General features: G+C 35.9%; 4 protein-coding genes across 20 annotated transcripts; 1 reads left to right on the top strand and 3 right to left on the bottom strand.

Moving 5' to 3' along the window:
• The first annotated feature begins 1,235 nt into the window (after positions 1 to 1,235).
• Positions 1,236 to 21,594, top strand: LOC108362221 (cytochrome c oxidase subunit 6A1, mitochondrial). Of its 10 annotated transcripts, none has more exons than XM_017615111.1 (4): positions 1,236 to 1,359; positions 1,433 to 1,607; positions 1,740 to 2,064; positions 8,699 to 9,055. In XM_017615111.1, exons 2-4 carry the CDS (start codon positions 1,460 to 1,462, stop codon positions 8,775 to 8,777), a joined length of 552 nt encoding a protein of 183 aa, XP_017470600.1. In that variant the 5' UTR covers positions 1,236 to 1,359; positions 1,433 to 1,459; the 3' UTR covers positions 8,778 to 9,055. The 10 variants fall into 10 exon arrangements, with proteins under 10 accessions (XP_017470600.1, XP_017470606.1, XP_017470602.1 ...); XM_017615117.1 differs by lacking the exon at positions 8,699 to 9,055 and adding an exon at positions 21,513 to 21,594 and having other exon boundaries at positions 1,237 to 1,359; XM_017615113.1 differs by lacking the exon at positions 8,699 to 9,055 and adding an exon at positions 15,110 to 15,206 and having other exon boundaries at positions 1,237 to 1,359.
• LOC108362216 (putative serine protease K12H4.7) lies at positions 2,161 to 7,005 on the bottom strand. 5 transcript variants are annotated; one of them, XM_017615096.1, is made up of 9 exons: positions 5,482 to 7,005; positions 4,895 to 5,082; positions 4,114 to 4,349; positions 3,491 to 3,626; positions 3,159 to 3,297; positions 2,797 to 3,098; positions 2,540 to 2,709; positions 2,335 to 2,473; positions 2,161 to 2,299 (listed from the first exon to the last, which is right to left on the bottom strand). In XM_017615096.1, the coding sequence occupies exons 1-8, from the start codon at positions 5,977 to 5,979 to the stop codon at positions 2,364 to 2,366; spliced, it is 1,779 nt and encodes a 592-aa protein (XP_017470585.1). In that variant the 5' UTR covers positions 5,980 to 7,005; the 3' UTR covers positions 2,161 to 2,299; positions 2,335 to 2,363. The 5 variants fall into 5 exon arrangements, with proteins under 5 accessions (XP_017470585.1, XP_017470587.1, XP_017470588.1 ...); XM_017615098.1 differs by having other exon boundaries at positions 2,335 to 2,709; positions 5,482 to 5,747; positions 6,004 to 7,003; XM_017615099.1 differs by having other exon boundaries at positions 2,335 to 2,709; positions 5,482 to 5,747; positions 6,125 to 7,003.
• LOC108362218 (putative serine protease K12H4.7) lies at positions 8,908 to 11,974 on the bottom strand. Of its 4 annotated transcripts, none has more exons than XM_017615103.1 (9): positions 11,885 to 11,974; positions 10,991 to 11,372; positions 10,734 to 10,921; positions 10,429 to 10,664; positions 10,213 to 10,348; positions 10,003 to 10,141; positions 9,510 to 9,811; positions 9,265 to 9,434; positions 8,908 to 9,192 (listed from the first exon to the last, which is right to left on the bottom strand). In XM_017615103.1, exons 2-9 carry the CDS (start codon positions 11,255 to 11,257, stop codon positions 9,065 to 9,067), a joined length of 1,566 nt encoding a protein of 521 aa, XP_017470592.1. In that variant the 5' UTR covers positions 11,258 to 11,372; positions 11,885 to 11,974; the 3' UTR covers positions 8,908 to 9,064. The 4 variants fall into 4 exon arrangements, with proteins under 4 accessions (XP_017470592.1, XP_017470593.1, XP_017470594.1 ...); XM_017615104.1 differs by having other exon boundaries at positions 10,991 to 11,379; positions 11,885 to 11,947; XM_017615105.1 differs by having other exon boundaries at positions 11,881 to 11,902.
• Positions 15,411 to 18,728, bottom strand: LOC108362214 (cilia- and flagella-associated protein 52). Its single transcript, XM_017615091.1, has 10 exons — positions 18,459 to 18,728; positions 18,173 to 18,382; positions 17,898 to 18,001; positions 17,379 to 17,806; positions 17,132 to 17,304; positions 16,828 to 17,057; positions 16,273 to 16,489; positions 15,942 to 16,179; positions 15,728 to 15,871; positions 15,411 to 15,650 (listed from the first exon to the last, which is right to left on the bottom strand). Exons 1-10 carry the CDS (start codon positions 18,671 to 18,673, stop codon positions 15,411 to 15,413), a joined length of 2,199 nt encoding a protein of 732 aa, XP_017470580.1. The 5' UTR covers positions 18,674 to 18,728.
• Positions 21,595 to 21,669: the final 75 nt, after the last annotated feature.

Below are 21,669 nucleotides of genomic sequence, written 5' to 3'. Positions count from 1 at the left end.
TGTGTAGTGCGGGAGTAGAAGGGTCTCTAGTGTCTTCGCAACCGGGGAAAGGAGAGCTATCGGGCAAGAAGACTCTCCTTTGTTGGACGGTTTCCCCGGTTTAAGCAGTGGAACCATTCTCCCCATTTTCCAGATGTCTGGTACGATGAGAGTGGCCATAGACAGGTTGAGGACCTTGGTTAGATAGTCCACTCCCGCAGGACCCAATTTTTTGAGCATCAGCTTGCAAATTCCGTCGGGTTCAATCGCTTTGGAGACTTTCGCCTTCCCTATGGCTATCCTTTCCTCATCGCTGCTGAAAAAAAGAGGCGCACTTGGTGTTGGCAGTTTGTGCAGCCTTCTGGTTCGGAGGATGCAGTACGAACTGTTGGATAAAATAGCCCGCGCATCGCTCCGGGTCGGACGAAGCGTGGTCGCCAAAAGATATTTCAACTCTGTCGTCATGCTTCGTCGGATTGGACAGTGACCTCACGGTTGACCAAAGCTTGCTCACACCAGAGGCGAAGTTACAGGTCTTCAGATGGTCTTCGCATTTTACTAGTCCGAATCTCCGAGTTGAGAACCCCTTATACGGGGATCGGCCTGGCGAAAGGGATTATCCTTTTTGTTATTAAGTTTTGCGTTACAGTTTTGAATTTGGAAGGAATTGGTTTTAAATTTTGTTCACTCTACAAAGACTCAAAATTGTTCACTCTATAGAGTACTCAATGGAAAAATTTTCATGTTCACTCTTTCGAGGTGTTCGTAGCATCGGGTATTCACTCCAGCCAGATACCACTGTAACAAAAATAAATAAATTGATTAATAGGGATGTTTTCGCAGTCTTGCAAAGTACGGTGCACGGTTTCCAAATCTGTGTAAAAAAAAAACCGGTTTATACCGTGCAATCCGTGCAACTTGCAAGGGCTTTGCAAGACTCCGAGAATACCGCTTACGACTTTTTCCAACAAATTATTTGGATCTTTTACACATTTCACTTAATACTTTTTTACATTAATACAATTTCCAGGTACGACGGATCAATATTATAAGGAACTGTATAAACGAGAATTTTAAAATGTTGCCTTTAATTTTTCCAAAAAGTCTACAAACAAAATAAGCAACCATAGAACTTAAAATTGTCAATTGTCAAAAGCTCTGAAAAAGTTTACAATCGAAAGCACTCAAGTTGTGAACTTGTCAAAAGCTAATTGCAAACAAAAAAAAATAAGATAAGAACGTAGCGAAATTCGACATACCACCACAGCGCGCAACGAAAAGCAGCAGCAGAATCAGAAGCATAGTGCGAATTGAACCAGTTGTTTAGTGATCTCATCATCGCAAAAAACCAAACGCAATTTGAGCCGGCTGTAGCGTAATGTAAATGTTTTTCGCTTTTCGCTTATTTTGACGTTTGACTTTTTAAAATAGCGGGGTTTTACTTTTTCCACAGCTTTAAATAGTAAACTATCAGCAAGAAATGTTGCTTTCCAAATCTATACGAATAACACCAACTCTTGTCAGTGCCACAGCAGCTAGAATCAGTGGTCCCAGTGCAGTGGCCGGTTTAGAGCAACAACACAGGAACTTAATTGTCACAAGCGCTGTGATGTCCAATGGATTGAGCGGTAAGTCGAAGCACCTACATATAAATGAATGATTAAGCAGTAGTAATAAAATAATCTACATGCATACATGTGTGTGTGTGTGTATGGATGTATGTATTTCAAAACTTTCCTTTTCGTTTTTGTTGTGCGTAGAAAATGCAAGCATACAAGGCAATTTCATCAGATTCAATATGATTGCTCCCGGTGCCCTGACAGCTGTACGTTTCTATGCGGATGATACCAAGCCGCAAACGAAAAGCTCCACCAGTACAAGTTCAAATGCGCCAGCCTTCAATTTACCGGATCGTGAACAAGTTGAAAGATTTATATTTCGTGTGCTTGCACTTATTTGGGATATCAGCGTATGGATTTATATAAACACCAAAAGAGCTATTGAAACGTATATTGTAGCCAATGATTCAGTGCAATTGTACTGGAAGCGATTGCACGAACGAATGGCTAAGGCCAAGAAGGAATGGTAAATGATGTTGGGATTTTGTAAAGCAAAACAATTTTAACACATTTGCGCTTTTTGTTGTTGGATTAGCATTTGTTTACTCATATTTTCTTCAATTTGATTTCATCGCCTTTACAATTAAAAACTACATAATTGATATGTATTTCATGCGGGGTTTTTCATATTTAATACATTTGCAAATTAATTAAAAATTTAAACAATTTTCTTTTGTAAATAAAATTCAAGAAAAGATATGTATGTATTTACATAGTATGTAATGTTTATTCACAAATTGATATACATATGTATCTGTAGTTTCTTCAGTTCTCCAACAATTGTGCCAGATATTCAGCAATTTTGTTACGTGCCTCCACCAATTGTGGTGGATCGGTTTTGGCTGGCTCATGCATATCGGCGCAGTGTGCAGTGCCTATCGAATAAGGAGATTTCGCCAATTTACCAAAATACAAAATACGTACACAGGAAATGCATTTACCTTCAATGAATATAGTGGGTAAATTCGGATTTTTAGATGTGGTCAAACCCAGTGCATGCCATGGATCAATGGAGCCATGCACATACAGCACATTTGTTGTATTAGGATTAAGACCGCCATAGTTTTGATTGGTTTGTGATACAACATGCTCCAAGTACTTTGCGTCCATGCTGTATTAAATACGTATACATATGTATATACGTGTTTGTAAAGATAATTTAGAGATAAATAAGTAAAATGGATACGTTAGATACTACCTCTCTGAGTAAATATCCATGCACTGTTTTATGAAGAAGTCAATTTTAAAACGATCGCCAAATGTGTCATTCTTATTATTTGATGTTTGATAGAAACCAAATTCATTACATGTCTGATAGGTCCATTGACGTGTCCAATTAGCTGCCTTAGCGTACCAAGAGATATTCCGCATTCCAGTTATCATCTTATCGTACTTGTAATCGAAGCACTTCTCTTTGTACTCTTCCAAAAGCATGCCACTGACAATGCCTAAACGTGCAACTGGCGGACCAATTGTTGTATTCACCATTACGTTGCAAACCTGTTAGATTTTATATAGTAAACTTTTGTAATTCTTTTTATTAAAACAATTCATACTAACATCGTCTATGTTGCAGCCAGCATCAGGTCCATTGTTCTTATTGGATTGTACCACACCCGCAATATTATCGGTCAACGCTTGAAAGAAATTGGACATATCTAACGAGTTATTAGCCGACTCCATAATTGGCGTGCAGGTGCTAAAAAAAAATTGTTAAAAGTAAAACAAATTAAAATTCAGAAGAATGCAAAGTTCATATCGAGCCCTAACGTATGTACGTACGTACATCTAGATGACCTAGGAGCATTACTGCAACAAATAGAACATTTGTCGCTTACGTTTTTTTTTTTTGGCGGTAAGGGCTCGATATAATCATTTTAAAATTTCATTACTTAAAATGTTCATCCAAATCACGCTGGCCGATCTCATTACGTAAGAGGGTTTCTATCTCAGCAAAAGCCGAACCAAAAGCCTTCAGGCAGCTGGCGGAATGCGTTTCGAAAGAAGCTTTCACTAGTTGTAAATACTCTGAAAATAGCGAATAAAATAAGTAGAAGATGAAAATTAAAATTCAACTGAATTCATTAGTTGATTGTTTTCAAATTCCTAATAATTATAAAAACTAATGGCCATATGTATTTTCATAAGTGATCTCTGAACGTACTTAAAACTCTTATTGTTGAGCTTGAAGGTTCAGTTAGTCTAGACTTAATTTACGTAACGTAAGCTAATATCAGTGGTCATAAGCAATATATATATTTTTGTTCAGGAATTTTTTAATCTGGCTTATAGGCGGCCAAGTGACCATCAGCTGAAAAGGATAATACAAAAAAAAAAAAAAAAATATTTTCGCTTCTGGCCAAGTTGACTTGTTGAGTGATCATTGACGATTTCTTACGTAAGTTAAGTTAAGTCTACACTAACTAGACTATCAGTTTCGGTTTTTAAAAACCTGGCAGTTAGCGCTTAGCATTCACGTACGCGAAAGTGTTAAGAGATTTCATAATGGTCTTACCATAAAAATCTACTTTAGCCAATAGCGGTGCACTCGAGCTGATCGCGCCATATATTAAATGGGGATACTTTTCACGCGCCCAGGCAGCCAATGCCCCGGGATAGGAACCGCCGAAGACAATCCATTTCTGTTTAGCGGTAAAGTTATATTTCTTGTTCATGCCTTGAATGAAGTTGGCCACATCAGCGAGTGCTTGTTTCGATGAAAGATATTGTAGATTCTCGAATGAGAGATCACTGTGGGGTAAAAATGAAAGTATTAAAACAGAAAATTCCGAGTTTGGTAAAGGCAAATATCGATAAATGATGATGATATCAGTATCGATATCTAATGATAATTACTCATGCTTTAATCGGCCATGTTATGGTTGTCAGTTTTTTGTTGACCTCGACCTCCATTTAAATCTAAAAAAAAAAACGGTTTTTTTTCAAATGCCCATAACGGAAAAAATGGGCCTATTGAGACCATTTTTTGTTGAATTTTTTCATTTTCCAAAAAACTTTATTTCTATGAAATTTTCGAAATTTAAAATAAAATGTTGGTTTCAAAAAAACATGTACTGATAATCGGACCTATATTTTCGAAATTTTAAAATTATGAAAAAATAGCAATTTTTATCCAACTCAACGCCAAGAACTCCGACTGAAATTTATGTAAAAAAGCTGCAATTAACCAGAATATCTAATATAATTTTTTTCCGAGATACATAATCCGATCTGCTAAATACCTCCCCGTATTAACAAAATAATCATATTTATATAGTACGCAAAAATATCTTTACCATTTTGGACGACTTTTTCCATAAAATCGATGCTCCAAGTGAAAGCATATGGCCCCAAAGCGTTCCGCAAAACGAATCCACGTGCCCTTTGTGACCCAACGCGGCGAAATCGGGAGTTCACCACCGATCGTTAGAAAAATGGGTGCATCACTGTCATTCCGATAGAACGTGTCATTTATATAATATAACTGAAAAGCATAAAGATACTTTTTGTATTTTAAATTCTGCTAAAAGGGTTAAAATATGAAACGTGCATATTTGTTGATAGATAATGGTAGCATTTAAAATTAAATCGACTAGTTTTAACTTTTAAGCACAGAAATGTTTGCAAAAAGGCGCTAAATTTTAAATTTTTTAATTATAAACATAGTAAAAGGTATCCCGAAGCTCTGCTATTTCAATTTGAAAGTGGATCAATTGCAGAATTGCTTTGTAGATGTAACAGTTTTTTAATTTTTTTTCGGGTGGAAAACATTTCGCATTTAATACTAAAAAAGACCTAGTTTTGGGTCTCCCTCTATGCAAATGTATATTCTTCATATGTATGTACGTATGTATATATGTATTTAAGGAATAAATATTCTTACTTGATTCCATTTTACTTGCTGCTTTTCCTTATCAAAATGATCAAGTGTTTGTAGGAACCAGTTCTCTTCTGCTGGTTCTTCTGGTGTATCTGGTATCAAGTTCCATCTGCTTGGCTCACCAATAGCTCGATGACCGTTACGAAATGCTGTTGTCTTATCAAGATTATCAAAAACAAACATCAACAAGAAAATTACAGCCAAATACATCCGATAACTGGAAAGTGTTGACACAACTCTAGACACAAACAGTTCATTGGCTTCCATTGCTATTAAAGTGTTCAATGATAAAAATAGAAAAACCTGATTATATATTTTAGAAATACATACTATTAAAAAGATGATGATAAATCTTGAAAATTTTGGTTGAAAATAAGGTAGGTTTTTTTTAAGCCTTTGGAACAGATTAAAATCTCCTTTAATATTGAAAACTTTCACTGTTGATATAATTAACATGCAAATTATGACGCCTGCTTTCGCAATCGATATATGTATGTACATATTTATATAATCATAAGAACTTACCTAATTAGAAAAATTTTGCGAGCGTTTGCAGATAAGAATTGTATACGCCTAGCTTAACTTCAACGGTTCAATTGATTCACTGATAGAAATGATTCCTGTTTTAATAGACCTACATACATACATTTAATATTCGTGCTTATGCAAAGGCTTCACACTTCTCTTCAGTTGTTGTATTTATGTATTGAATGACAAGCGGAAAATAATCGAACCAACGCGGCAGGTTGTATTTAGAAAAATCACACGGCTACCAAGTAGCTGCCTTTATTTATACTAAAATTCTTATCCTAGTTCTTAAGCTAATCAGTTGTATGTACATAACACTTCCATAGTGCTATGGACACAGACCTTAAACCTAGGTACCTAACATGCACATATACCTAAACCTAAATGAATAACCCACATGCCTCCAGACGTTTCCACATTAATATTGCTAGCCAAAGTGCATACAACTGCCCAAGGTCGCATCAATCATTATGGTTTTACAATGCTACATGTGTTTACACAATGCAGACGGTGAAATTGTATGTGGTGCACCTAACCGTCTAGCTACAAATCATGTACTCAAGCATCTCTTACCGAACCGGGTAAGTGTCCTTGAGTCGCATTGTTTGTATTCTTTACGTAGGTAGTCATTTTGTGTCTTTGCTCCCATCTAAGAGCGGGACCATATCACCGCGATAGCTTGCTTAGAGATACGTACATGCGTACAATTGTACCGACAAGCATGCCAACATAACGATAATTAAGTGGACAGTCCAGATGCATTCACCAACATATGTACATACATTCAACCCACAATGATGAACATGTATGCTCTATTTCGGAATGAGTTTTATTAAGCTAAAAACTTTTCTGCTAAGAGTAATACTCTTACTATTTCTTTCGCTGCTATCTGCAAGTCTATGTAGTACTTTTATTCCATAATTAAAAAGCATTGAAATAGTGATGTTGATACATATGTAATTACATACTTGAAAGTGTTTTAAAAAACGTATTAAGAGAAATATTTCGAAAAAATGGCATATTCTTTAACAACATAATTTCTGTTTATTTAATTTTAATTATTACAAAAACAATACAAATCAAAGTTTCTAATTAAAATTTTATAGTTTTCAACTTTTACTAATGGATTTTGTTGTAGAATAAATTTTTTTTTTTAATATTTAAAACAAGAAATTTTTAAGCAAAAAACAAAACCGACTTCAAATCTCATATAAAAAATATATATATATACATATATATTTCATGATCCAAGAATCGGATCTGAACCAGATTAGTATGGGACCACCTCTGAGACTCTACCTGCAAAAAGAATTATCGAAATCGGTCGACGCGATCCAAAGTTATGCGGTAACATACATACATAAAAAAAAAAATATTCCGACTAACTGATAACCTCCTCCTTTTTTGGAAGTCGGTTAAAAATAGAAGGAAATTAAATTTCCTTTTTCGTGAACCCTGCTGTACACACAAACATACATATCGTCGGTTAAAGTGCAAAACCGCGTAACTAACATTTTTTGTCAAAAATTGGATTTGCTAACACAATCTCTTGACTAACCAGAAATGCGATTACTTAATAAAAAAAGAGAACCATTTTGTTTTTACTCTCTAGAAAATAATTTATGCTACCTCACATATTTACGCGGTTTTGCATTTTGTTGCTTAAGTTTAACTGAAATTAAGATTCAAGAGCAATAAGCTCTTAAAACTGGGCATGTTTGACATTACTGCCGCAGTGTTGCACCAAAATACAGCTTTCACAAACTAGCCCTTTACATATCAGTTCAGAGTCGCTGCTTCGTAGACTTTTTAATTCTTCGTTATATACTGTGCTCTGACTTTTTTCGTATAACAAAAACTTAAAGCTTAATAAACTCTACTTGCAACTAAAAAATCAACATGGCGAATACAGCGGAAATGGTGTTGGTTGGCGGCGAAAATGCCCCCTAAAGGTATGCTTTAATATTCATACTGAATTAAAGAAACTGGGTAAGCAACGATTTAAGAATAAGATTTAGATTACGATTAATACAAAGATAAAGGTAAAGATCAATATGTAGACGAAGGAAAGGCTAAGATGAAAATAGAAATAAAAAATAAAGACATGTACATACAAAGATGAAGGCAAAATTGAACACTTAATAGATATAAGGTTAATTGTTAAGGTGAATTTGTAGATGAAGATAAAGAAGAGAATGGAGAGAGTGATGGAGATGAAGAGCTAAAGATAAATCTGAAGATTTAGGTACCACAACTCATGTCAGATCACTTCAACTCACCATCTTTTCTTATTTCTAAATTGATCAGCGAATCAAATCACTAACGAAATTAATTTTAGGTTTATCAATTTAAAATCTCTCAACCCAGTGTTATGTTATTTTAAGTAATGAATAAACATAGCTAACAACTAAAACGTAAGCGCGATTTTTACGATGCATTTCTGCATCAAGAAGAAGATTTTGAGAAAAATCTCGCTTACGTTTTTTTTTTGCGGTTAGGGCTTGATATGCATTTCTGCACCAAAAAGAAATTTGAAAAAAAATGCTTGGGTTTTCTGAGCGGTTTAACCAGAAAACGGAGACTTAGATTGCGCTTACTTTTTATTCATATTACTAATTTACCAAACTTGAGACGATAGATAAGCGCAAATACGCCGATATTCAAACAACCAATTACCTCATCAAACTTTTAGTTGGGTCAATAAAAAAAAACCCTTAGCTTCGCATTACTTCCAGGTCGTACTTCCAGGTCTCGCTGGGTATGTATGGTGAAATTTGATAAGCTTCATATATGTTTATTTGCTTTGTACGCAAGTTTCTTATTTCTTGAATATGTATTCTTTCTAAACAAATATTTTCCCACGTTCACTTTGGCGATCATAACGAATCAGTGCATAACTCAGCAATGTTAATATTTTAGTTTATTTATATAAAAAAAAATATCCATACACATATTCGATACAGTTTGTTCTCCAATATTCGAGTTTCATTCATAAAATAAAATAAAAAACTAACCAACTTGCTCTCCTCAATTAAAAATATTAAATTTTAATAGCCCTTTAGGCTCTTTCCATACTAAAATTCTCCAATAGCTGGGCAAGATATTTAATGATTTTGTTACGAGCCTCCACCAATTGTGGTGGATCGGTTTTAGCTGGTTCGTACATATTAGCACAGTGTGCAGTGCCTGTCAAATAAATGTTTAATTTCATAATTAAAAATTGCTGAGCGAAATAGCAAAATACCAAAATATATGTACCTTCGATGTAGATTGTGGGTTGCTTCGGATTCTTAGATTTCGTCAAGCCAAGCGCATGCCATGGATCAATGGAGCCATGCACGTAGAGTACATTTGTTGTATTGGGTTTTAGAGCGCCATAGTATTTATTTGTCTGCGAAACAACCTGCTGCAAGTACTTTGCGTCCATGCTGTATTATATAAAAATATGTAATTATAGTGTTACATAAATTTAATTACTACACCGTTATTAATGTTCTCATTACCTCTCTGAGTAAATATCCATGCATTGTTTAATGAAAAAGTCAACTGCAAATCGATCGCCGAATGTGTCGCTCTCATTATCCGACGTTTGATAGAAACCGAATTCATTGCAAGTCTGGTAGGTCCACTGGCGACTGCCATTGCAAGCTTTAGCACCCCATGCAGTTTCTTTTAGTTCAGCGATCATTTTATCATACTTGTAATCCAAACACTTCTCCTTAGCATCCTGCAAGAGCATGTCGTTAACGACACCGAGACGAGTTACAGGTGGCCCGATGGTCGTATTAACCATAACATTGCAAAGCTGTGAAACGAGTGTGGCAAAATAAGTTAGTCAATAATTATTTTAGCGCATATTTTTTTTAAGGCCATCACTGCATCCATCGCAGTGCTTTAACACTGAACCCGTTATTACATCGATATTACGCAGATTTTACGAAGATCGGACTACGATGAATTCAGTGATAGCCACGTTTGTCTGCTTGGGAAACCTACATCATCGATAGTGTATGTGGCACTGGGCCGATTGTCCTTGTTGTATTGCACGACACCAGCAAAGTTGCCAGCCAAAGCTTCAAAGAAGTTGGACATGTCCAGTGGATTATCTATTGAGTCCTTGATTGGTGTACAGGTTCTAAATGGAAGCAAAAGAAAAAGTTGCAATCAAAATTTTTATATTAATTGAGTAATTTATTCAGCACCCACTTAAATTTCTCATCCAAATTACGCTGGCCGATCATGTGACGTGTCAGAATCTCAACTTGTGCAAAGGCACGGCCAACTGCTTCTAAACAGGCGGGCGAGTAAGTGGCCAAAGAAGCTTTTACTACTTCGAAATATTCTATGACATATTTGAAAAAAAATTAGTGATTTGTTATAAAAGCGATATACTTTAATTTTTATTTAGCTGAGTTTCCATACCTTTGAAATCAACCTTAGCCAATAATGGTCCACTAGAACTAACAGCGCCATGTATTAGCTCAGGATATTTTTCGCGCGACCAGGCTGCCAACGAGCCCGGATAAGAACCACCGAAGGCTATCCATTTTTGGTTAGCACCCAAATTATATTCTTGTTTCATGCTCTGAACAAAGTTGGACAAATCCGCCAAGGCTTGCTCGGAGGTGAGATAGGCAAGATTTTTGGTGGAGAGGTCGCTACAATCAAAAGCACAATTTTTCGATTTTTTTTCTATTTTTTTTTAATTACAACCGAGCGGGACTTACTTTGTAGGATGACTCTTTCCGTAAAACCGATGCTCCAATTGAAAACAAAGCGCACCAAATTGTTCAGCATACTTAATCCAAGCGCCCTCGGACATCCAACGTTTCGATGCCTCACCTTCGCCGCCAATCATTAGAAAAATGGGCGCTGTGCTGTCGTTGCGATAGAATTCATCGTTAACAAAATAACGCTAAAGAAAGAAAATTAAATTAATGGCATTCACTTTACACTAAGTAAATTGAAAGCATTGCATACATACCTGCTTCCAGGTGACATCCTTATTCTTTTCGCCAAAATGATCCAACTTTTGTTCGAACCATTTATCTTCGGGTGCCGGCTTATGTCGCACCGATTCGAATTTGCTGGGTTCGCCAAGGAAACCATCATCATAGCGCCCGTTACGAAAACGACCCAAAGCGGCGCTGGTCTTATCAATATTCGCAACAAAAATAAACAACAACAAAAGTGCGCTCAAACGCAATAGATACGCCATTTTGTCAGAAATTGATCTATTAACGGCGCCCATTTCGTCTTTGGCCCGCTTCAAAAAATAGCTCCTCTCCTCCAAATCTTATACTAGATTTATTTATTAGCACTGTATGTATTTTTTTTTTTTTAATTCACAATCAGTGGTTTTGATGCTATGCGGTATAAAAATAGACAAAAAAGAAAATCTATTATTTTTTTCGTTTTTCCAGTGTCAATAAACTAAAAACATCGAAATAAGTTGGAAATCTCCAGAAGCAGTGGCGTTACAATTTATAAAATTCTAAAAACAAAGTCAATTCGTACATAAATATATACACTTGCATACATAAGTGCTCATATATATGTATGTATGAATATGTAAAACTAAGTGAGGTTATCGCTAGTGATTACTATGCACAAATGGCCACCGCACAATCATAACAAAGCAACCCACCAACTACACGAATGGTGCACCAATATACTTTATCGCCGGAATGCAATATTGATATTTTTTCTGCACAGGTAAGCAAATTTTCGTTAAAATAGTTAACGAATATTTAAGAAATTCGAAGGCTTACCACAGAAATTCAACTTTTCTTTATGCTTTCTAAGAAGAACACTCAGGCGAAGAAATTTTCGTATATGTACTTGTAGGTACATATGTATTTAGTTGACTTTTACCTACCAAACGCTGGCAAGAACAGGAAATTTATAAACGTCTGTCTAATAACGCGTTTGCAAAACGAATGATTAGCTGAGCAGTTTTGCTGTGTTCAGCAACCACTCTTCCGGTTCTCCATAGTAGTATATATGTATATACATATGTATGTACATTAGGGTGGTCCAAAAAAATGCATGTGGGGGGGAAAAAGTGAAGTCGGAATTTTTATGCTCTCACCCCCAAGGATTGTTTTATACCGAAAAAATATACCCCTATTTTTTTATTTGGAAATCAAAAAATATTTAGAAGTCGCTCAACGCGCTCAAAGTTTTCCATGTATTTTATATGGGGAAAAACAACCTTTCGTAAAAATGGTATTTTGGATATTTGTCTACCAGAAAACTCTTCTCATCTGCAGAAGATTCCCAATAATAATTCCCAATGGTTTGTTTAAACATTTTTCATCGCAACTTTAATTTATAGGTCCGCCAAAAACCCACAAAAAACTCCGAAAAATGCAACCCCGTTAGTATTAAAAAAATGGTTAAATAAACAATTGGGTATTATTATTGAAAGTCTCCGATCGAAAACTTTTGATTTTCAAGAATTCTGTACCATTTCTTCGGAAAGTAGTTTTTTTCATAACAAAATATGTACATGGAAAACTTGGAGCGCTTTGAGCGACCTCTAAATATTTTTTGATTTCAAAATAAAAAATAGGAAATAGAACAATCCTAGGGGTGAGAGCATAAAAATTCCGACTTTATTTTTTCACATGCATTTTTGGACCACCCTAATGTACATACATATGTATATACGCATAAATGCATACATATGTAGCTATATGTTAGTGGATCTACGCTGCATGTTCTAAAATGCTCTTAAAACTTATACAAATAAGAGAAAAGAGAATGTATAAGAGTTAAACTAAGTACATTTTTTTAAGTAAAAATTTTTGTGATTACAAAAATATATGTATGTCTACATATGTTTTTTAGTGATCGAGAAAGGATATGTATGGTTGTATATTTTTTTTGCATTTAAATTTGGTAGTAAACAAAACAATTTCACCTTTCTGTCAGGCCCGGTCTGAACCATCCAAGCGGTCCAGCCATTTCTTTACAAAATAGTTACTTAACGAAAAAACCGCTAAACCGCAATTTTCAAGCTTGTGGATAGTGTTAAAGTTCACTGATTAAATTTTTATGAATTTTAGGCTGAGTAAACAGTGCATTAGGTAACCTTTTTTAATCTACCCGATCTATGAATATCCTGGAATTTCATTCTCCAAACACATCTTTTCTAAAAGGCTCCCATCTAATCTTAGCAAATATGAGACAGAAGCATACAAAAGTTTTCTCTTTCGAAATTTCCTCAAACTAGAAAAATAGCTGTTTGTATGTAAGCCAAACAGAACAGACTAGTCCACAGCCTGTCGGGATGTCTACCGTCCTGATTGCCCACTGAGGACCGGATCATATTCAGTATTGGTGCCATTTCCTGAATGCGAACCCGGGATCTGTTAGTCTCTATCACGTCAGGTTCGAGATCATTTGAAGGTCAAGTAGGGAAAAATTCTTTGAATGAGCGAATGTAAATGCTTTGGCCAGGCGACAGAAATCGACCTTGGTAGCGGCAGCGTTAGGGGCGAAAAAAAGTTATAGTTTCTTCGCTGAAGGTGATAGTCTAGAAGAAAGGAACAAGGTCCACATCCCGTCATTCTCTAGTAATTTAGAGAGGTGAAAGGTAAGAAAAACAGGAATGCAGGGATAGAGACCCAATCGCCCATACTCGATGAAAAAATATTCGAGCAAACTTAACGGCATTCGCAAGGCGTAAGAAAATGTTGCGATGTTAGGTAACTTTACTACAAAAAACCAGACCCGCCTTTTTCGAACTATAAGGTTAGGATATTTAAAAACCTAACGTGGTATAACAGTACTGGATTTGGAGACACAACATGGAATTGTGGAGTCGGGGTGTGTGACCCCTAAGCCTTTCCTATAGGCCAAAACGTCTATTCAAGCATCACGGTTACCGAACGAAATTTATTTCTTCAAACAATCCTTTTCCCGTTAACACAGCAAGCATTGAGTTTGAACGCGATATGGCATAGTTCTTATTTTACTTTTATAAACAAAAACTTGTCGGAAAACTTTAACAAAATAAAATTTGAGAAAAATGTTTAAAATTACAAAATTCTCAGTACCGCATATTTTAATTGATGCTGCGCGTCAAGCTGCTAGCAAATCTGGTGGCAAAGGAGCCGGTGGCAAATGTGGGCCTCCTAAAAAATCAGGTGCATGTGGGCCTAAGAAAAACTCAAAGGGTGCAAATAAAGATGCAAAAACAGATGCCGAGAAATGTGGTGGTACCCCATCAGCTACTCCACCCTCCAGTCCAACCACTGGTGGTGCTGGAAAGGCTCCTCTTGGAAATTTGGGAGGCGTTGGAAGAGAAAGCAGCTGCAAGGCGAAGGTACCGAAATCCGGTAAAGGTAGGCATTAAGGGAAATATTTTTGGATTACTAATTTGTCAGAAAAGAGGCTACGCACATTCAGATAACCCAATGTAGGATAGGAATAAAATTCTTAACAAAATTTGAAATATCTCGGTTTCTTCTCTGATGGTAAGGGTCTTTACCAGGAGAGCCTTAAAGTTAGATAACATAAATTAAAAAGATGTTCTTTGCCAAAAAAAGTTACCGATTCCTGAAACGTATTTCCAGCAGAGTTAGCAGCTATTGAAAAGGCCATCGCGCCAAGTTAATCGAAACGGAAATTAAGGTAAAATTACTTTTGGTCCGGCTAGCCTTAGTACTCTCGTGGAGTTTTTTGTTTTAATATGGAAAGATACGATTTCCATTTTAAGCACTCATTTTTTCGGGTCAGCTACCTAACCTAATCTACTATACTCCGTACTATCTTACATAACAGTTTTGACTCTTTGTCGAGACGGAGTGTTTTTGGCTTAGTGACATTAGAATGGAACAATTTCGTCTAGGCTAAATAAAGCAAATGCTGAATAGTTACCAGGTGATCTCAGCCGTAGGCATTTGTTGACAATTAATTGATATGGGTTTTAGTTAGGAGGCTATACAATGCCCCGGCTTCCGTTTTCAATATTGCGAATTGAGGCCAGAGACAACAATTAAACTTAAAAGTGAATAAGAAACCCATCTTAGGGCATCCTCAGTAGAAGTAGCCTCTTTTATACCATCCATATATGTAATTGTATCTATTTTTACAGGCACCAGTACGGCGGAAGCATTTAGAAAGATCTGTTTGTTCGGTATCTTGCCAGCTATTGCTTTATTGAATATCTTAATATTCTCCACAAGAACGCACGAAGAGCGCGAAGAGTTCAAAATGTGGCCGCATCTTTATAAGCGTGACAAACGCTTCCCATGGCGTGACGGAATAAAATCTCTTTTTCACAATTCATATGCAAATCCTTTGCCTGACACAGGATACGAAGATGAATAACAGCTGTTTTTTGCGAATGTATAAAATATATTTTTTCGAAATAATCTACAAAATTATGAAATAAATTAACATTTTTTAATATCCGGTATATAATCGCAATTAATATCCGGCTGTTTCTTCATGTCGATCGGTGGACATTCAACGCAACAAACATTATCCTTTGGTGTACTCTTCAAGAGATCGGCAATTTTTTCCTGTTTAGGGCTCCTAGAAGACGTTGGAGCAGGCTGTGGTGGTGCTTCAGCCTTGGCACCGGTTTCAGATGTAGCTGGTTGTGGCGGAGGATTTGATTTGCCCCAGAATTCCTAAATGTTGAGTTAGAGTTAAAGTGACCGCAAAAGAAGTGGCGTCTTAAAACAACAACAACTTTTCACACACTCACCTCCGGTACATCCCAAATGATAATTGAACCATCAATGCTGCCAGTGACAAACAGCCTACCGTTCGGACTAAAAGCACAGCTCATTACAGGCGATGAGTGTTCATAGCCAGCGCAAACAGTAATACCACGATTATAATCCCACAACTGCAAATAAACGTACATGTACATAGTACATCTAAGCCATTGAATTATCTAATCTCGGAGATGCACTTACCTTCACCGTTTGATCACTCGACACTGTAAGAAAATAATCACCAGTTGCATTGATATCCAAATAGTTTATGGAGTTCTTTTTCGTGCCATGAAGTTCACGTATAAGGCTACCATTGTAGACCATCCAGTAGCTGATGCGCCCATCAGAGCCGCATGCGAGCAATTGTACGCCAGTTGGAAAGTAACGAGCACACATGAATTGCGTGTTGGAGGTGATGACAAATTTGCGTGTCATGCGGCTGAGCATAAATTTTGAGGGTTATGAATGAAAAAAATATATATAAATAAATAAACCACATAAATTATTTATGTATGTATATGTAGAAGCATACTTTACATCCCAAATAACGCAAGATCCATCAACGCAAGCTGATATAACCTCGGTGTCCAAGTGATTAAAGTCCAACGAGGATATCGGACCGGAATGATCCTTTAAGACGCCAAGCAAACTTTGACGAAATGGTTCAATTTTCCATAAACGCACTTGTCCCTCCACGCCGCCGGTGACGAGTAAGCGGCCAGTCGATGATACTCGCAATGCACTGCAGCCTATAGTGAATAAAGTTTATTAGAAAATTCGCCTTTATATGCATCAATTATGGAAACGAAAATCTATATCCTGATATTTACGATTTCATAGTACAAAATGACTGATTTCCACATCCCTACAAGTCTCATAATTTATTAATTAGGATACTTAAAAGCCCAAAGTTCAGTTTTTTTTTTGTGAATGTAAAATACCTTAAATAATACTTTTCCAGGCCACAAAATTCTTCTTGTATATTTCTCATTTTCATTCTTACTTTGTAAGTCTACTTGTTACTCAGTCAATTCCAACTTCCCAACTTTGATTTATTGTAAAAAAACGAAAGAGTTTAGGTACAAACCTTTATTATGCGCATTTGGTATGGCATAAATCAAACGGCCGGTTATGGGTGTGAAGGCGCGAATTACACCATCATTCCAAGCTGATACAATACTGCTGCCATCATTGGTGAATTGCAAGGAGACACATTTGAAATTATAGACCATAATACGCAGCAGCTCCTGCAGACGTCCAATCGACCAAATGCGTATGCTTTGATAGCCAGCAGAGGCAAAAACGGTTGATAAGTTTCTGAAAAAAAAAAGATTCCAATCGGCAATGTTAAATTTTTGTATGCAGAATTTATGCAAAATGATGTAACTTACTTGGGAAATACAATTTGATTAACTGGCTTACGATGGCTTGTCTTCAATAATTTACATGAAAATTTGGCAATATTCAGAAACCATATTTCATTTTGGTCGGTGGAAACGAAGAACTCATTACCATTGATATTCACCAAAGATGTGACAGCGCCATTCACATTTGCGCGCTTGAGCTGAAATATCAGTAATCGACTTTTATATGAAAACTTACAAACAATGCTTGCACTTTGCACTTTCTGCAACCTACTGTGCGAAATATTGGCCACGTGGGACTGGGATAGTCCTTCATCATTTCAAGCGTAACGTCTTTACGTTCTTCCACTAACTCCAATGTGCCATCGCCGGCACCCACCAAAAGCAGTCCTTTCTTCACAATTTGCAAATGGCGTACACCGTTAACAAAGCGTTCACAGTCCTTGCCATATGGTTTGCGTGGATTGTGCTTACCGAATGCGCCTATCATCGCCGCCACCATGCCACTTTGGGTGACATTCACCGGATCACAGCAGTTGAGCACGACTTTCACAATATCACCGGTCATTGTGCCTAGGTAAAGGTATTGATCGTTTTCGTCGACCTGCATACCAGTATAGATTCGTTGAACCTTGCCACAATGTACATCATGCACATGGAGTTTCTTCTGTTCGCGCTGAATGCTCCACATGCGAAGGTGTCCTGCATGCGTTTAACCGGGTTTTTACATATATAAATGATTTTTTTTTTTTTATTAGTTACTTGTGAAGTATGAAGGTAAAATGGGGCTTACTTTCACCAGCGACTAAGAAATGAGATGGACTATTACGTAGGGAGCAAACTGTTAGAGCAAACCCGGATATTGAGCGGGAAGCTGGCGCCTGACATATTGGCGTACTGGAAGGAGAATGTTAAAAATTATATCAACAATAAATTAGTCCTAAACGCGTTCATCTATGTGTAAGTAAACTATGCTTGAGAGCCAAAATCTACAAGGCCTTAAAAGCTTAACGGTGAAGTTCTAAATCACTTTTAAGCTAACAGCTTAAAGCTCACACATCTACTTACCGTGCAACGGTATCCAACACAATAACCGTACCATCGTCATTTCCGCCAACCGATACTAAACACTTTTCATCGGCCGTAAATGAAATCGATTGTACCAAGACCTTGTGGAGATCATGTCGCGTCAATTGCTTGCGTGCTGAAAAATCCCACATAATTACATAAGCTGGGAAGCCCATGTGATTTCGTTGACCCGAGGCTAAATACTGCCCGCTGCATCAGTTTGTGTAATGAATTATGTATTAATTACAAATTATAATTAACAATGAGCACTGACATTCTCTCCTACCTTTTGCTGATCGTCAGACAAGACACGGCATGTGTATGGCCGCTCAGGAACTCTTGTTTGTTGTTCATTGTATTGGCGATGCCAATCTTATTGCCCAGTGGATAGATCATGCTCACCTTATCCGGATGCAATTGGTAACCGTTTTCGACCTTGCCATTGGCGCCGAATATGGCGCGCGGCTCCAATTTTTTTACCTCAACCAGCAGATCGGACATTGTATAGTTTTCTAAATAGTTAACACTATTCTTTTTAAAGCTTTATTACTCGTGAGTTGCTAATTCGAAAAAATGTCGATTTAGCAAAATATATCAATGCTTAAAGAAATAGAATATATATTCTTTTTTTACAGTTAGTTAAATTGAAAATTCAATAAATAAAAAAATTTTCCAACGCCAATGATATTTCAAACTAGTCAGCGAGTATTTTCGGAGTTTTTCTTTTACCGTATAACAAAAAATAAAAAATGAAATTGTTATTGAAAAATGTGTCCGGCATAGTTACTTTGTTGTGTTGTTAGGTTGCATAAACAAAAAATTAAGTCACCGAAACTATCCAACGCTTATTTATTATACATAGGGTGGGAAATAAGAAACAACAACAAAACCACAATTATTTGGTTTACTTGCATATCGTCGGTGATACTGCAAAACGGTCTATGTCTATTGGTACCCTTGACACTTAGATGGTCTCTTACTTACACTGGAATGCATCCCCTAATAAACGAATGACAAAAGTGTCTACCTTTGGCTGATGAAGACGAGCGATTGCCAGAAGCGATCAGATACAGAGGTAATAAGTGACATAGAACGTTTTGCAGTATCACCGACGATATATCGCATACCCTCTTTAAAAGAGGCACAACTCAAAAAAAAAAAAATTGGTAGATTTCTTTGCATAAATCAATTCGTAGGATTTATCTCAAATTAATGCAAATATTCTTTTTCTTCATGGTTATATTCTCTAACTAGAAATCTACGGTTATAAGTTTTTTGGTTGGTTTGTGCATCAATCGTTGTCGGGAAAAGCAAATGTATCTACATCAGGCACCATTATAAAAAAATTACTTGTTTTAACTGATCAAATTTTTTTTGTAACTTAAAGTATTGATAAATAATTTTAGAAGAAACTACTAATTAGTTTTTTAATCTATTTTAAGCTGTTTTATTTTCTTACAAGTAATTTATTAATCTTTCACATTTCTTTCAATTATCGTTTATGTTATTTATTTCTACTTTCGATTGATTTTATTTTTGGTTATACATACGTGTCTAGTATTTTACAGAATTTATTTTGTTTGGTTTAATTATATTACCTATTATGAATAATATTTTATTTAGCCCTATTTTGCGTTATTTAATTTAATTTATTTATAATTTTATTTGATTTTGTTTTATTCTATTTTATTATTTTATTTTATGTATGGATATATTTTTCGATTTAATTTAATCATTTATTTAATTTAATTTAAATATATAAGTTTGATTAATTTTTATTAGATTGGACCAAGTAAGAATCTTTCTAACCACTTGTTCCTCGATAATGGCAGCCGCCAAAAAAATTTAAACGTGAAAAAATTTATGTCAAATTTTAAATAGATCACTGCGCTATTTAGATAAATTTAATGTTTTGCTGCCTCACTGCTGATTTTTTAAATTTACGGGTTATTTTTGTATTTCCCTGTTTAATTCAAGACAAAAAAGAATTGTTGACCACCACTTGAATTACTTCAGTTTTTGAAAAAAATATAAATTTGACGACGGAAAACATACTTTAAATCAGTATGTTTGTAAATAAAATATATTTTTTTATTAGTATAAAATGTACACATCGACAACATACAACATCGTCACTGAAATACAAAAAGTCGTAACTTATAAAAAATTCAAAAGTCACTTTTTGATTGCTATGATGTACTTCATCGAAACACACACATCGTTTTACGAAAAAAAAAAATTAGTGACGACTTTTTCCATTTCAGTGACGATGTTATTACGTTATTTTGCATTTCAGGTGACGACATTTACATGCTTGTAAAAAAAAAAAAATGAATAAACTAAAAATCTTCCGCGAAAAATTCCTTTTAGTGCCTTTATTAATTCACTGCGGTTTACCAATCTGGAGTCCGAACCCTGGCATAAAGCCGGTAGTCACGGTTGCCGCATAAAAAATGTATTAGTACCAAACCTTTAACAAACAAGTAAAAAAAGTCTAAGTTCGGGTGGAGCCGAACTTTAAATACCCGGCGCAAGTATTAAATATAGTTTTCCACCTTTCTGAAAACTACCGTTACATGGTAAGAAGTGCGGTTTTAACCCTATTTCTAACAATTTCGATAGTATGTTCAGTTATATATACGTAATGAGATTATATAGTTAGATGTGGGCGGTATCACGCCCACTTTCCAAAATTCTATAATAATATTACTTATTTTTAAGGAATTGCTGTTAGTATAAATTTTTAGTAAATTGGCGGCTTTCAATTTCGAAATATCGAAGTTTTAAGAATTTCATAAATTTACTGTTGTATGAAAAGTGGGAGTAATTTTAGTCCGATTTCAATCATTTTTAACGGCTTGCTTTTGTGTTGTAAGCGAAACAATCATACCGAGTTTGGTACAAAGATTACCGAGATATAGATATATGGTCATAAGTGAGCGGGGTCACGCCCATTTTCCAAAATTTTATCGTAAGCGTATTTTTTGCTAAGCAGTTATTGCAAACATCAATTTTGAATGAATTAGCTTGAGTATTTACTGATTTATCGAAGCTTTCGTATTTCTAAACACTACGTTTATATGGGAAGTGGGCGTGGTTACGGTCCGATTTTGTCCATTTTCAATACCAACCTACCTTGGGTAAAGGGCAGTCTACATACCAAATATGTACCTAACCGATTCGGGTAGTGCTTTTGGTTCCAAACCGATTGGGTAGTGTATTTTGATAGGAATACGGCAACCATGGCAGCTGTCAAAACTGCGAAACGCCTGCACAAAAGCAAACTGAAAATTCCATAAATAAAAAATGTTCATTAATAATTCTTTTATTCTTTAACTAGCACCCAGGTGTGAATGGTTGTAATACCGTGAAACGCGCGGAATTATTGTCCACAAATACTTAAATTAAGCGCACCAGTTGGGCCCAGAAATAAACAAGTTAAAGTTCTACAACCGAATATATCGCATTTGCCTTTTCACGAATTTGTTAAAAATCGA

Source organism: Rhagoletis zephyria, unplaced genomic scaffold (assembly GCF_001687245.7).
Source record: "Rhagoletis zephyria isolate East Lansing unplaced genomic scaffold, Rhagoletis_zephyria_1.1 Rzeph_scaffold_00962, whole genome shotgun sequence".
NCBI lineage: Eukaryota > Metazoa > Arthropoda > Insecta > Diptera > Tephritidae > Rhagoletis > Rhagoletis zephyria.
This window is presented reverse-complemented; position numbering and strand designations above follow the sequence as displayed.

Excerpts from the sequence above, each read along its gene's own strand:
- LOC108362221 (XM_017615110.1), top strand. The coding sequence starts at position 2,001 with ATGATTCAGTGCAATTGTACTGGAAGCGATTGCACGAACGAATGGCTA. Across the intron at positions 2,065-14,066 it reads GCTAAGGCCAAGAAGGAATG|TACCGCATATTTTAATTGAT; the intron begins GTAAATGATGTT and ends CAAAATTCTCAG. Across the intron at positions 14,358-15,109 it reads GGTACCGAAATCCGGTAAAG|GCACCAGTACGGCGGAAGCA; the intron begins GTAGGCATTAAG and ends CTATTTTTACAG.
- LOC108362216 (XM_017615094.1), bottom strand. The coding sequence starts at position 5,979 with ATGTACATACATATATCGATTGCGAAAGCAGGCGTCATAATTTGCATG. Across the intron at positions 3,627-4,113 it reads GGCTAAAGTAGATTTTTATG|AGTATTTACAACTAGTGAAA; the intron begins GTAAGACCATTA and ends CGCTATTTTCAG. Across the intron at positions 3,298-3,490 it reads GATTTGGATGAACATTTTAA|CACCTGCACGCCAATTATGG; the intron begins GTAATGAAATTT and ends ATTTTTTTTTAG.
- LOC108362218 (XM_017615103.1), bottom strand. The coding sequence starts at position 11,257 with ATGGGCGCCGTTAATAGATCAATTTCTGACAAAATGGCGTATCTATTG. Across the intron at positions 10,922-10,990 it reads AGGATGTCACCTGGAAGCAG|CGTTATTTTGTTAACGATGA; the intron begins GTATGTATGCAA and ends TTCTTTCTTTAG. Across the intron at positions 9,193-9,264 it reads ACCCACAATCTACATCGAAG|GCACTGCACACTGTGCTAAT; the intron begins GTACATATATTT and ends TTTATTTGACAG.
- LOC108362214 (XM_017615091.1), bottom strand. The coding sequence starts at position 18,673 with ATGTCCGATCTGCTGGTTGAGGTAAAAAAATTGGAGCCGCGCGCCATA. Across the intron at positions 17,807-17,897 it reads TTTCTTAGTCGCTGGTGAAA|GACACCTTCGCATGTGGAGC; the intron begins GTAAGCCCCATT and ends AAACGCATGCAG. Across the intron at positions 16,490-16,827 it reads ACCAAATGCGCATAATAAAG|GCTGCAGTGCATTGCGAGTA; the intron begins GTTTGTACCTAA and ends TATTCACTATAG.